Source organism: Zonotrichia albicollis, chromosome 2, assembly GCF_047830755.1.
Source record: "Zonotrichia albicollis isolate bZonAlb1 chromosome 2, bZonAlb1.hap1, whole genome shotgun sequence".
In the NCBI taxonomy this organism is placed as follows: domain Eukaryota; kingdom Metazoa; phylum Chordata; class Aves; order Passeriformes; family Passerellidae; genus Zonotrichia; species Zonotrichia albicollis.
In genome coordinates this window covers 20,937,057-20,952,958 of record NC_133820.1, presented here as the reverse complement: position 1 = coordinate 20,952,958, position 15,902 = coordinate 20,937,057, and the positions used below count along the sequence as shown (strand labels likewise).

Below are 15,902 nucleotides of genomic sequence, written 5' to 3'. Positions count from 1 at the left end.
ATGATTATTATCCCAAATATATTGAAACAAACAGAGCTTTCATTTGCCCAATATTCATAACTGCACCAGCAGCCAGTACTTTACATTTTCTTTATTTAAAGCAAGGATAGGTATTAAAACAGACAGATATCTCCCCCTGAATCTGCATACTTTGCAGAGTACATTAAAAGCTTTTGATGGATATCCACTGCCCTCAAAATCAGACACTGGACTGCCCTTGGGAGCTACATATGAATAGTCAATGGGATAAATGGTGATAGGACTGAGCATCTCAACCACTTTTTCATTTCCTATTAGAATAAATTACCTGTTTAAGTCTGTATTTGATTCACCAGTAACCTCATAAGGCCAGTTCTCACCATTTTCCCTCTTTACATGAATTACCACCACTGCTTTATAAATTTTCATTTCAGCGGGCATGAATAATACAGGGATTTCCAGTTTTTCTTTTGGAGATAATCGGATTCCTGCAAGATGAAACAGATTGTTGTGGTATTTTGGAAGTTTTCAAAATATTTTCTATAATTTTACTCATATCTTTCCCTTTTTCTTTTTTAATCACTGTTTAACCTTTTATCATATTGTGTGGCTGTCCCTGTAAAAAATTCCATTTTACCCCATTTTTGCTACAAAAAAACCCAAAACAAAACCACAATTAAATGAATGTCCTACATTTAATATTCAGAGATCATGTGTAGCATATACGTGTGAATCCCATGATTTTGTAGGTTCAAAGTAATTTTTTTTCAGCTATGGTTACATCTATGAGTAACACTGCATTAAAAAGATCAATTCAAAAACAAATGCTCACATTCAAGACAACTATAATATATTTAAAAGAACCTTCATTACTGTTATTATACAAACCATGCTTTTTCCATATGATGTTTTTTTCTGATTGATTTTGCTGTTTAAAAAAAAAACAAAAACAAAACAAACTAAACTTATGTTATCTGTAATGAAGGTAGCCTGGTATTTTCAATCTTTAAGGGCCTTTTTCCAATGACTTGTCAGTCTGCCACATTTCAGAACCTCTACTTCAGCTATTTCAGAAATAATCGAAAGATTACACAGAGTAGAACAGGTAAATCAGTGTTTTAACTACAAAGCTCTTTGTTTGAAAAGTGTTCCTGGAATTTGCAGGAAATGACACCTCAGGGTTAGGGTTTCAGCTTTAATTCTATCTGCAGAAAATCCTCTTAGTTATGAGTAGCTTCTTCTACATTAGGCTTTGAATCAGTTTTTGTGATAATATTTCACACTTTCTACAATGAACAGAAGCTGATACAGGTCTATGGGTACCACTCCCTGAGCATGACTGGACATGCAGCATCCTCCTGGAGACCACTTCTTTGATCACCACAGGTGGTTTCATGCTCAAAAACTGCCAGCAGGGAAACTTCACCTGGTACTCCAAATGGTCACCTTCCTCCAGCCAAAATTCCTCAAGGGTGAAGACCTCAGGGTTGGAAGTTGTAGAAGAGTGGGTGGTAGGGAAATTGTAATGCAGTCTTGGCAAAAAAAGGAGCATGCACAGAAGTTTGGGAATGAAGGTGGAAGTGTTGGGAGATGAAGTAAAATGAAGTCAGGATACAGGAATGGCCAGAAAAACAAAAAAAATTCAAGTCACATCAGGGAAGGAGAGAAGGGTTTGAAAAACAGCTCTCCAAAACACAGAACACCAGTTTGGACTCCTCATCTGCACTAACTTCCTATCAGCATTTAATGATAAATTCTATTGGTGATAAGCTTTTTGTTAGAAACACTCTTAAATTAAAATAAACTAACCAAATTAAGATGGGAAAATCAATTTTAAATTAGGCAAGTTTTGAATATTTAAAACCACACAACTCTGCAGGTCTTCTACCTCTCCCAGTTAAAAAGACCTCAGGACATCAAATACAGACCACTGCCTCACTTTATTATGAATGAGAAAAGCCATAGGAAGTTCTTACCTAAACATATCTGAATTTCTGTGTGTAAGAGTTTTATCATATACTAATTATGAAAATTAACCAGCTGCTTTGCATTTGTGATCACTTAAATCTTGTGTATTTGTAGGAGTTCATCATGGCAAGAGCAATTTGCCTTGGAAATAATTACTTGAAAAGTTTTGTATTGTGAAAGAGCTTGAAAATATCCTAATTAAATATCTATTAAAATGGTAATATCTAAATGAAAAAAAAAACAAACTATATTTTTTTCCTATTTTGATAAATTTTAAGATTTTTCTTTGGATCTTTGAGGCATTATCTATCAAGCCCATACCCAAATTTAAAAGATATACTACATATACATGTGTTGTTGGCAACTACATGGTCAAAGTGAAAATTCTTTACAACTAGCAACTCATTTTTCATCCAATATCTGAAATAAATATTTTTATATCAGGCATAGTTACTACAGTCCTGAAGACATCTGAACTGGGATCCACCCCTCTGGATCAGAAACCCATCACAGCACTGACACGCTGTTCTCCCTCAGTGAGAGAAGAATCAGCTCTCTGCTGGGATTTGCCCACTTTGAGCTCACTCTGGTCCAGTTAAGACAAAGGCATGTGATAGCTTTGAAACAGAAGGGTACACTTCAGGATATATTTGCAATTAGATTGCCTTGAATCCACACATACATGGATACCAAAATAATGTAAACACTTTGTAACACCATTACAGTGCATCCTTAAGGTTCATTTGCAAAGCTTTTAACAGATGGCAAATAGAACAGACTTTAAACTCATAACCAGTTATATACATCATATTACATATTTTGAATTGTAGCTTAATGATGCCTGTTACAGGACAGAGCCCCTTGGTTTTTTAAAAATAGATTTTAATGCAGAATCCATATGATAGCATTCTGGGTCATTCTGGCAGAAAATTGGTTATTAAAGACCATGAAAAGACAAATTTTACAATATTGCTATTGAAACAGATTGTATTCACATTTTTAATAAAAAAATCTTCTTATTAGAAGATGCTAATAATAAAGGTAATTTTTACATCACCAGGCTTGCCTGCAGCTGTCAACTAACCAACTGATCATTAACTGCTGATACAGATTTATTTCATTATGATTTTGGCTAGTTAATAAGATAGATAAAATAGGCAGAATGCCAAATATAATTTGCTTTTATTTCTTCTTTCCCATTTAGAGAATGCAGGCTAGCACACAAAAAATGCTCTGTGTACAACTTTAATAAAAATCAGTTTTACCTGCTCCTACTTGTCTGGGGACCTCAAGTAATCTGCCAAAAACTGATACCAATGGCTGATCCCTTGCCTTCATGTAATTATTTTACTGCAATGAATATCCACAAATTCTGTGTAAGAAATCCACAGCAAGTCCCTTTTCTGAACACAGGTACAGGACATTTGATAAAAAGCTTTGGGCCAGGTTTTGATAATACCTCACTCCTCCTTCACTGTCCTACAGCCCATTAGGAGAGAGTTAAATTTAGCAGAGTAAGCTCACTGACCCATTAAAGACTGAAGGCATCTGACTCAAACCAAGGGCTGAAATTTGAGTCAACTGCCTTACAAAGGAGTGTGTGGAGCTCTGCATGATCCCTCATTTCATTTTTAGGCAACCTTTTGTTAAGCCTTGCCTCTAGCCTCCCCAGAGGCTGCTGGAAAACACTGATTCTGTAAAAGATTCCTCAGGCACTGAGCCTAGAATTCAGAACTGGATTAGATAATAAATCAAAATTAGTATATTTCAAATTCCTGGCTACAATTCTTTGGGACACTGAGCTGTGATTGGGTTCTGTGTAACTTTTGTGTCAGCCCTAGAAAGCTCAGCACTGTGAGAGCTAAAATTCAAGCAGCAGTGGGTGCCAATAGCTGGGATGTTATCTGGAAGGAATACAGATGGGTAAAAATGCATTTTTTCCCTCTACAGTAGATTAGGAAAAAATGTTAAGAGCAAGCATACTAGGCAGCATCATGGTAATAAAACAGTGATGGCAAGGAACAAAATATTCTGCAATAAGTCATCCTCCCATTTAACTTTAACCTAAAGCCATGTATTTTTCATATTAGTAAGGTGCTTTGCCGGTAGATTTTCTAGATATTGAAGTGCATCTCCCTGATTCACTCCTCCTAATTCTGTAGCATCTGAGTGCCTCCCATTGATTTTACCCAGAAGAAGAGCACTCAGTTCAGCCTCCTTTAACTGAGAGAGATGAGACAGAACTCAAGAATATCTTGTTGAAGTCTCATGGAAAATCATTTAGGAGGGGGTACTTTTATTTGTTTGTTTTCTTGATAGTTTCTCCATTAAAATTACTATAGCAGCATTTTGATTAAACCCACAGACAGCTTTGCTAAAATTAGCACTGGCCATGTAAATGTCAACTCACTATAATTAGGTCTGTTTTCTCCTATTATCCTCAGAATCTGGAAAGGGCAACCTCCAAAATATTCATACACAGCAGCTGCTGCTGGGGAATTATTGCTAATTTCTTCTCAAGGAGCTCATCCAGAAAAGAATTGATATCAGATAGCAAAGAGTGAGCTATTGCCAGCATACTAGTATCCAAAATGCATTTAAAAAGTCAGACCTAGGTATTAATTTCTTTTCATCTGCTGGAAGAGATAAAATCCTGGTTTACATATGAAAACTAAGATATTTTATAGCACCTCTCCCAGAAGAGTTTCATTGCTAAATCCCAAGAGTCTAATAAAGAACGGACAGCATTTCCACCTTGACTCTTATTAAGGGTGGGTCCATTTTTGTTTGCATCTTCTTTTTTTTTAGTACTTCCAATGAAGCTGTTTGAATTTTTTATTCCCTCTCATTAAAACACAATCACAATCCCTTGTTATGGATTCTAATTAAAAAACTGTGAGAGTAGCAGCCTGTTAGTTTTGCTACATCAGTATTATAATTATTCAGTCTCAATGAGTAAATATAAATAAAATTTTCTGAATTGGCAGTCATCATACAAGAGCCAACAGCCTCCATCTGTGTAGATATTCAAAATTTGACTGGACATGGTCCTGGACCACCTGATGGAGATGACCCTGCCTGAGCCACAGAGGGTTTGGATGAACAAGAGGATCTCAAGAGGTTCTTTACCACCTAAACAGTTCTGTGCTTCTGGAATTCTGAGGTCATGACAGATCAACAGGCTTTGTCTTGTTTCTGTTTTTAAGAATTCACATAAAATGCATCCTTGTTTGCAAAACCAGACACAGATACTTTTCTCAGTTAATTGCAGGTGATATGAAAAACAGTGCACCCTACAAAGGGAAAGCACAAAGGCAAGAACAAGAGATCACCGTTACATAACAATTAGATTTGGGTGCAATTAAAGGCAAAGAAGCAGGATACTTCAAATTGCATCTTCTCTGGGTCAACAAAAATGGAACACAATGCACTTCAAGGTATTTCAAGTTCCATACAAATAGGTAAGTAAAAGATCTAATAAAATAACCATGCAAAATGCCAAAAATTAAATTTGCTGCATCCCACATTTTAACATTTACATCATCATTTTCCTTCCTTCCTTCAGGAAAGTTCAGTAAGTTAGGTAAGCGGAGTTCAAGAGAGGTTCCTTTCACAGATGGTCCACAATGATTGCCTTTCTGGGAGACTCTCTGCTTCATGAGTTATGGATACTTACACCAAGAGGTAGAGTTGTGTTTTCCCTTTCCTCTGGCAGTTTCACAAAATCCCAAATACCTGGAGCTGGAGTGGACCTCTGACAGACAAATGGTCCAATGCCTCTCTCCCAGCAGAGTCTACGTGGACCACATCCAAAAAGGCTTTGGACGTCTCCAAGGATGGAAACTCCATAATTTTTTTTGGGCAACCATTCCAGAGCTCAATCTTCCTCACACTAAAAAGCATTCCCTTTACTTAGATAAGAATTTCTTGTTGCCTGTCATTGGGCACCACTGAAAAATTCCTTTTTCAATCCTTTTGGCACCCTCCCTTCTGGTACTTATACAGAATAATAAAATCCCTCTGAGCTGATGAATTACTTAGTTGTAAAATTTAAGTCATGAATATGCAGCTCAGATGCTAATAAACAATTTTACAAATGACTGGTTAAAACTTTATAAGTTGCTTTAAGAAAGACATGGCACAAATAAAGGCTTCACAACACCACTACCATAAGCACACAGTAAAATGTATTAGAGCATGTTTATAAGATTTGTTCACCATTTTATGGATCTTGTATTAATACAATTTTGCATACTTCTGCCAGAGATTTTCTGAATTATTTAATTAAGATTTTTCATTTAGAATAATTTCTTTCTGGTACAAAATAATAGATTCAAGTTAAACACTTGCTCTTTAGATTAAAATAAATGGTTTGAGAATAGGGCTCAGTAATTAAATATGTTGTTTCATTTAATGCAATTTATTTTGTTTTTAAATGAAGCATGTCTGAAAGGCCAAGTATAAAGTTTTCCTTCCATTTATAAAATTCTCCTTCTCTAACTAATAGCTTATATTGCAGTTTCAGTAAAGATCAAAACAATTATTTTGACAAATATTATATTTGACCTATTATATTTATTTATTGTTGAAGTGCAGTAACAACTATGCTTTCAATAGTTAAATACACTGAGGAAAAAAATGTTGCCAAGTAGAGTAATTAACTTCTCTGCTGACAACCAAAACAAGCAAAATAATTCTTAAGATCTTTAATTCCAAGAAAACTTAAAAAAATACATGTAACAGAGATCATGAAAGTCACATTCTCTTATTATGGGACTACATTTAAAAGTTTTTTAAACCCCAATATAAAATTGTCACTTAATACATTTCACAACAAAGTCTCCATCACTTCCCAGTCACATCTGAATGTAAATTTTGATGTAATAACCTTCTGCAGTAATACACAAATCATGTAAAAACCTAAACTGATTCATCATAGATCACCCCTCTTATCTCTGAACTCTGATACCTGAAGCTCCGATTTTGGGTAGTTATTACAGACCTGTCTAAAAATCAAACAGAAAATGGACCCACATTCATATAGGTGCCACATTTCTTTATATTTTACATCTCTGCTGTTAATTTATGCCCTTGTCTTGACACCATGGGGTATCCTTGCAATTTTCCTTCAGGGATGCTGGGATGATAGGCTTGGGGTTCATTTGGCAGAAATTCAGTTGGGCAGCACATCAGGAAAGCCACATCCAAATGAAGGACATGAGAGGGGTAAGGAAGCAAGGCTGAACTGAGCAGTACAGAGCAACACAAGGCAAATGTCAGAGAAGGAAAATCATTGAAAAGCCAAAGAATAGTTCAGCAGCAGGGATGGAAAAATGAACAAACAAAGCACAGGAGGAATCAGCAAAAGGGCAACAGGCATAGACAGTAACTTGCAAAATGAAGCCACAGCAAACACAGAGCAGAATGTGTGGAGAAGGCCAGACTATTATATTAAAGATTTTTGGCAGAGGCAATGCCAAAGAGATAAGAGTAAGGAGTGAAGAATAATCAAGAATGAAAGTAGTAACTTTTCTTTTTATCCTATGGTCCAATACTTGTTTTAAAACTTCATGGTGTACTGAGAGTTTCTCTTGCTTTCTCCTTACAAATCTATTTTATTCCTCCAATAATCTGAGAGTTGGTAGATCTACCCTGTCCTCCTTTGACCAGTTCATCTATTTAAAAATTGTTTATCATCCTCGTTTTCCTGATGACAATTTTACATTGATAAAACTCTGTAGATCCTTCTGGCATCCAAGATCTAAATGTCTGCAACATAGTAATGTCTTAGATCCAGAGTCACTGAAAGCAGGAGACAAACTTCAAAGTTGAAGAAAAAGATGCAAAACCTCTTCCAAATCAGCACTGTAAAAGATGCAATACTATACCTCTTCTCTGAGTGATTCAATTTGTGACAGACTAAACAACAGAAAAGTAAAAACTCAGTTATGTTAGGTCAATTTTCCTTTCCTAAGCTAAATATTCATTTTAGTTCTGCACACATGTAAATATACCTGACATTCTCAGGAGAGATTAATTGATAAGTAGCTATATAGAAGAAAGACCATAAACTCAGTGTGGATGGAGAGTGCTGAGCTGAGAGGAGAGATAAGATGGCCAATAACAATAGGATCTTATATTCTCTACTTCATTAACAGAAAATCTACTCAACCTCTCTTGCCCTTCTGCTATTGTGTGTTAGTTGTGTTCTGTGTACAAAAAAACACTCTACAAGCACAACCTGCCTACAATCTCAAAGTAGACAATCACCACATTAATATTTTGAAAATGCAAGAGCCACACAAGAAATGGCATATGCTTCTTAAACAAGTGTGACTTTCAATTTAGTGCCCAGCCACTAAAAACACCACCAAACCTTGTCCTTTCTCCCTTAAGAAAAGTTCATGTTGCCCTAAGATAAAGTACAAGCAAGTAAATTAGGACTATGACAACTTCGCTATTTCTTAATCTTTTTCTAGATTGAAACGTACACAAAAGTGTCTTGAGTTCATGCCTGAAAGGAAACTGTAATTGCTTCAGTTCAGATGTAATTGAATTTCTGACATATGTCAAATATCTGATTACTTTTGACAGATGTGTTTTTACTTTCACTTTAAACTTCATGGATATATGTGTCTTAATCTGATCTCTGAAAACACAGTCAAATTCTGAAGCTATGGCAGATTTTAATCAAAATCTGCAAAGTGTTGTGAAATCCCTAATGACACCAACTGCTGTTACATCCTTCTACTTCTTACATGCAACCAAAACCAAAAATTGTACTGCTTGATACAAGTATTCAGAAGATTTATCACACTTCATACGGCAGACAGTAACTGGAAACAGTGTGACTGTGAGTCATATATATATATGAGAGAGATAGTGTTACTATTTTGTTACTCCTTTTCATAATTCTGGTAAGTACGCTCTTCATCATTTGAGGTTTTACAGGTCTCTGTAGTAAGGCAAAATTGATTTCTGCCTTTTTTTGGTCTTTTCACACTCAAGAAAATAGATGAAGATGGTAAGAAGAATCCCTCTTTAAAAGTAATGTTTTCCCATTAATTTGACTTGTGTCTTAAAACAGTAGCTGAGTGAATGACAGAGCCCACAATATGGTACACGTATTTCATAGCTATGAACAGCAGTATTGTTGTAAGTGGACTAACAGTAACTTCTTCTTAGCCTATCAAATTAGACAAATATTTTTATTGCTCTACTTTTGTATCCTTTTGACCCACTCTACTTCATGTGCAACATGCTAAAATCAAACATGTGGCAATGCCAGACTCAGTGCTAAACCATGCCACTGGTCAGCAGGTAATCTCCAGATTCCAAAATTCTGAAGAAATTATTTACATTTATTATTCAATCTGAAAATAAATCTGCCTTAAATGAGAATATATACCAAGTTCTTATTTACAAAGAAAAAGAGCAAACAAAATACAAACGGAAATTATTTTATTTCATTAAAAATCCCTAGGCAGAGCACCAGTTTTAGAGCTGCAGCTTTAGTCTTCAACTATTCTAAAAGATGGCCCCTTAAATGAAACTTTTCTCCTATTCACATTTTTTCAGCTAGAGTTCTTTGTCCTTGTCCTTACAAGTAAAATATACAAAGGTCAGCCAGGATATTGCTGCAATGTAACTGAAGCATTTAGGGCTTAGCTAGGAGCTGATGTCTTCAGAGAATGTGGACTTCACTCAGAAATAGCCTAAGACACTAACAACAGCCACAGACAACCTGGTACTTAAACCAAGCATTCTTCTCTTCCAAATGCCAGTTACATCCTCAAGATGTTCCTTGTGCTCTATGGAAGTGAAAAGGAAAAGATAAAAATCATGGGCTCTGAAAACAAGGTTGCAGAACTCAATTCATAAAACTTTATGTAGGAATAGAAAATGCCTGAGAACAGAAGAAAACCCTTCATTTTTATTTTTTTTTCCATTTACTAGGGTGTCATTTTGATTACTTCTTTGGTCAGGAGAAAATGCAGTCAAAAAATAGCCTGGGATGTCACTGCTGTTGGATTTTATCTTATTTTTAGGAATGAGTACTGACTTGACTGCAGTGGCTTCATACAGAGGCCAGCAATCATACCTCTAGGATGACAATTTATAGACAACATCTTATGTTCTGACTGCTCTCATTGACATTCAAAACCTGCTCCAGAGTTTATCAAGACCATCACAGAATAATAATTTGTCCCTAGAGAAAGTACAGAAAAAACCATTAGCAATATTCTCTAGCAAGAAAGTCTGTTGAGCTGTCAAGTGCCTTTCTACTTCAGTGATATTTTTGATTTTTATGGACAAACTAGTAACTCACATTGACTTGTTCTTTTTTTAACAAGTAATGATTTCTGACAGAATCCATTGTTCCAAACTCTGAAAATTCGCATGTCTACACAATATCATCTTTTATTGTCAGTGCAATCTCACATGCTGGTTATGTACATTCCTGCTACTCAGTCATTACACCATGTTAGGACACATCAGTTTAGAAATATCCAGAAATATTTTAACCCTGCTACAAAGATCTGGGAGATGCTGGATCAGTGAATATGACACATGGCTGCTCACTTGTCAGATTCAGGTATAGCTACAGATCATATTTAAATATTAAGTCTTCATTCAAGTAACAAAATAGTTTATCCCTTGAATTTCTGTGGTTAATATGATAATTATTACAATTCTCCTGGTCCCCTGAGGGGCAGTTGAAATGCTGTATGAGTTTCCAGCCATAAGGACAATTAGCAGTTCATGGCTGGGGAATGTGCATCGATTCCTGTTGTGTGAACAAGGTTAAAATCACCCCTGCAGTTGTAATTTAGAGCAAATAGTAATCAGATATCCAATAAATATATGAGGTGCTGACCCCTGAAATTCAGAGATTAATATAAAGGGATATACTTGAGGGCCTCATGAAAAAGAAAAAAATGTTTAGAAGCAAGCATGTAGGAAATGAACTAGATTAAAAAAGCAAATAAAATTAAGCCTAAAAGTGGGAATTAATATTAAGATATTCTGGAAGGGATCAAGGACTAAAATTACGTGACAGTGTCAGGATGATTGTGAATCATAGAGAAGACAGGCTTTGGATGACTCAATGGGAGCTGCAGTGTTTCTGAGGAGGGGCGGCTGCTGCAGATCCTGAACCTCTCTGTGAATCCAGAAATTTAAACCATTTGATTTCCCATGGAAACCAAATGATACACTATCAGCCACAATTCAGAAGGCAAGATTACTACTTCATTTTCACACAAAATACAAAACAAAATCTAAAATTTAGCTTTTACTATTTTTTTTCCACTAACTGTTTGAGTTCCCAGTAAGAGACCAGTTTTCTTTTGATGCAGGAAGGAAGAAAACTGATAATTTCTGATTCTTTTCTATAACTTAGCTAAAATATAGCCAGAGTACTACAATACTTTTCTGGAATAGAAAGGAGACATTTTAGGTCAGTAGCTGTAACCTCCTCTGACAACAACTTGTGGCGAGATAACTGGGAATGAAAATTTTCATGCAAGGAACTTAATCGAGATAATACATTTTAAATCTGTCAAAACAAGAAGCTGTCAGCCTTCAAATCTAAGCCATTTTTTCTCTCCATATGGTTTAGTCTCTAAAGCAGCTCAAGGCACAAGTGATTTGCAGCCAAACACTGAACAAATGTAGGGACAAATGCGTTTCCCAACAGCTGTTTGTCATAGGTGTGAAGTGAAGAAAAGGCAGAGGAAAAAAACCCTGTGTGTAAAGACGACAAGGAACAGATCTTTACAAGCTGTCATTTGGTCCCAATCTAAAGGAAAAAAAAAGTTTATTTTCTGATACATGGCAGCAAGGAGTTGGAGAAGAGTAGAAAAAAGAGTTAGAAAAACAGCAGTTCATTTTCCTACAATCCATAACTTTTTCTGGTTGAATATATTGGGTCTCAAAATTTAATTTAATTTTTAGATATATTCCTTTTCTATATAGACTAATGACCAAAACACTTACAATGCTGATTCTTTAGAGGCAATAAGTTACAATAGTAAAGAAAAGAAAGCTTGTACAGTTTGTATCTATTGACGGTGCTTGACTTCTTGACCCTGTTTTCATCCTGATGTAGTAAACAAATAGAAAATAATATAATGGAAATTCTGAAAATTTTAATTCAGAAACTTCAAAGAACTTTTCTCCCTTTTTGGATTGTATTATTAAAGCATGTTTAAAGCATATTTGATTATGCAGAAGTCTGGAGAGATCTTTTTTTGTTTCTTCACAGCTAAACACTTCAGTCATTACAATCATCTAACTTGAGTTCAATACATAGAAAGAACTCATTTGAAAAAATCAAGGTTCAGTCTCAATAACTCTTCTTGAACAAGTGAATTTAATTAGGAAAAAACCACAGTCACTTGATTTAGAACTTGTCAGCAATAGTGAATCCTCCACGTTTCATTGAGAATTGTGCTGAGAGTTAATTAAGTTCATTGTCAAAAATAGGTTTCACTTTTAATTTGTCTACTGAATAACACACACTTGTTTTCAGTCCCTGCTTTTGTCTGTGACACTGAATGCTTCATCACCAACATTCTGCTTTTTAGAGAGACGGGACAAACAAATTGGCTGCCAAAATTCTCTTTGGTCAGTTAAGTAATTAGGGACCACTGAATCTCTCCCTCTTATCTTGAATCATTTAAACATGCTTTTATTGCAAAGATGAACAAACAACAACTGCAAAAGGCAACCCAGGCTAATTAACATTGTATATCAAAGAGAGGGTTCCTAGAAGTAAATAGGCTTCAAGAAGTTGGAAAATCCCTGCATTTCTTCAATCAATGAGATTGGCATTAAAAAGCAGAGGTAGGAGAAAGCAGAAAAAAAAGGCATTTCCACTTAATTCAGAGTTGGGAGAATTGGGTAAATCTATAGATCAAAGAAAGTAAAATAACACAAAAATTAATTCTTGATTTGGAAAAGGGATAAATCAGTAAGAAGAAAAGATTAACAGGATACAGCTTGTGATTTTTCATTTGAAAGGATGTAAAGTAAGCTGGAGAGATAAGGATTATCCAAAATTTCCTCAACAGCTACTGACAAGCTATTATACTGTCTAGTGTCATGTGCTATTATGTGTGATAAAGCTGATTTGCTTGTTTGTGCATGTAGAAAACACATTGTTGACACAGGTCTGAAAAACAGTTCTTTTCAGCAATCAAATTCTTATTTTCCTATTTAATGGAAAAGAGAAAATTGTATACATGGCTAGAAAAAAAAAAAAATTGGAACAGCCCCTAAGAGGACAGCATGCAATTCAAGTTTTGGGTTCTGCTGGTAGTATGTAGCAGAGGTAATAAAAAAGGTTACAAACCTCAGGGATTAGCTGAAATTACTGGCACCTATTGTGAAAAAGGCAATGCTACCTGTAATTAATAGATATCAATCTTTATGGGCATATAATCTTTGTTTTATCTTAGTATCTTTCTGAAGGAGAAAATTACTTAATTTATAAGGGATTTTCAGTGCTTGTGAAGAAATCAGATAAAAGACAATTCAACACCAGAAATTGGTGCAATGTTATAGTTTTCCCCTCAGTGTAAAAACATTCTTATAACACAAGCAGGCAAAGAAGGCAATCAAAAAACATGATCTGCATTCTTTAAGTTCATCTATTACAAAAAAATCTCTCAAGTTAACTACACTGAATTTAGTACCTTAAAGAGGCAGTTAATAGCTCAAATTTAGAGATAAAAGAAACAGTCACATCATAAAGTTTCACAGACCTCTTGATAGTTATATGGGATAATTTTCAATTCTATGTCTCATTTTGGACTTTGTATGAAAATTTGTTTTCCCAATGCTTCACCAAATGATTATGAGAAAGAGATTCTTCTTACGTTTCAAGGCTCTGGATTTTATTTTGAAATAACTACAGCTTTAGTAGGGGAAAACCTTTATTATACCTATAGCACTGTTTCCCTGGTTTAAAATGAGTAAAATGCTAGATTCCTTTGCTCAAGTAAAAGAAGATCTGTGAAAATAAAAATAAGTACCATAACAAGATGTGAATGCAGAAAGTACTTAAGGTTCAGTCCACTTTCATTCATTACCCATATAAATTTCAGAGATTTTGAATATTTTTGCAAACACAGATTTTACCTAATGTAGTATATTAACAGTAAAAAGAGTAAAATCCTTGAACATAAACTACTGCATGGTAAAAACAATGTTCTAGCAAGGGGAGTTTGGAAAATAAAACCCTCTTTCAATGCTCTCATGACCCTTTGGATTACTGTGCAAAGAAGTTAGCTTAATTTCCCTCCACTCAACAGATGATTCTAGACCAAATATGTGATATTAGACTATGAGTGTAATAAAGTATTACACTTATGTACATAGTAAAGATAAACTTTGATGTTCAATGAAGAATTTTGTGCTGCATGCTTCAGTGGTAGTGAGGTATTACTCCTTCATACAGTAAAGGTCACAATTCAAATACTTTTCAGCTATTTGCAATGTAAGTCTTGATTCTGTATTTCTCCAAAAACACACAAATTATGTTCAGTACTTAATACCAAAATCCCCTCTGTTGACTGACTTACTATGGCTTACGGGCAGAAAAAGCATCACATTGAAATAAAGGCCAAGTCTGAGTTAGAGTTACAGCCCACCCGGGCCTTTCACACACACCAAACACAGCACAAGTGCCCAAATTTCCTTTTTCCCGTGCTTGTTTGAGGCTTGCATGAGTTTTTGAACTTGGTATCAGCAATGCATTTAAAGAAATAAATATTGTTTAAACCTAAATATTATTGTAAGATGCAAGATTGTTAGTAATGTTGATGACTGAAGGTATCAACCTGATCTTCAGGTAAACAAGAAGGATTTCACATAAATAATGTAAAAGCTGAAAGTTGAATCCTGCATGCATCATAAAAGGCAGGAAAGAGAAATATAAATTTTTGCTGAGACTTATATGAAGAGAGAAGTGGTACTAGTGAGATGCATTCTTTTTGCAAATACACTCAATATGCTTTATCATAACAAAACAGGCCCTGCCTAATCATTCAGGCTTTGTGACAGAAAAGTAAATCAGGGAATCCAAATTCCCCCTGGTAACTGAAAGATATCAATTTTAATGAAATTGTGAATAATTTATTATCTTTCCCATAAAAATATTTTGAATAATTTGTTAATCTTAGTAATAGTATGGCAAAATATCTAGGGAAGAATGAAAGCAGCAAAGTACAAAGAATATGATGTTCATTTTAATTAAATTATTCCTCCCCTTCAGAGAACAGCTTTAAAGACCCCATTTGGCAAGAAAATGAGCCACAGTATTATTGATCCCGGTTATATCTTATAAGCAAGGAGAAATATATAATTTTGAGGTGAACATACAGATTATGGGCATACCAAATTATTTATCAAAACAATTAGCCACACAAATAATCCTACCTCTATTCACAACAGAGCAGTTAGAATAGATGCCTGAAATACACATTTACATTCCCTGTAATTACAGTGCAAGTGAGGCAGATGTTTAAATTTAAATTCTTTGCTGTCTGGGGATTGTCTTACCTACCTGAAATTCATCAGATTCAAATATGCCACTGAGCTGAGACTGAACAACCCAAATGCATCTTTCCTTATAATGAATAATCTGACTTGTGAATCCAACTGCTAGCAGCTCTTATTTCAATTAATCACAGACCCTACCACAAAACCAAACATATTTTTTAAAAAGCGTATAAAATTTATTATGGGATGTTAGGGAAGAGAACACAGACCCTGTTAAATGTTAAATCTCATTATTCAACAGGACCTTTTCTGCTGCTTGTAAAAAATGTTGGATCTGGCTATCAAATACAGTGCAAAACTAAAGCTCAGACAACACTGACTTCACCAAGAAGGAGAAAATGCACATCTGCATGCCTAGAACACTCTGACAGCTTTCCTAAGTAAGTCAA

General features: G+C 35.0%; 1 protein-coding gene across 4 annotated transcripts in view; it reads right to left on the bottom strand.

Moving 5' to 3' along the window:
• The window catches only part of CFAP47 (cilia and flagella associated protein 47), a 274,906-nt gene that overhangs the window by 51,581 nt on the left and 207,423 nt on the right, over positions 1–15,902 (bottom strand). For all 4 annotated transcript variants that reach the window (XM_026791865.2, XM_074534560.1, XM_074534558.1 and 1 more), the window contains one exon: positions 308–467. In XM_026791865.2, coding sequence (XP_026647666.2) covers positions 308–467 — 160 coding nt within the window. The remainder of the gene's footprint in view (positions 1–307; positions 468–15,902) is intronic.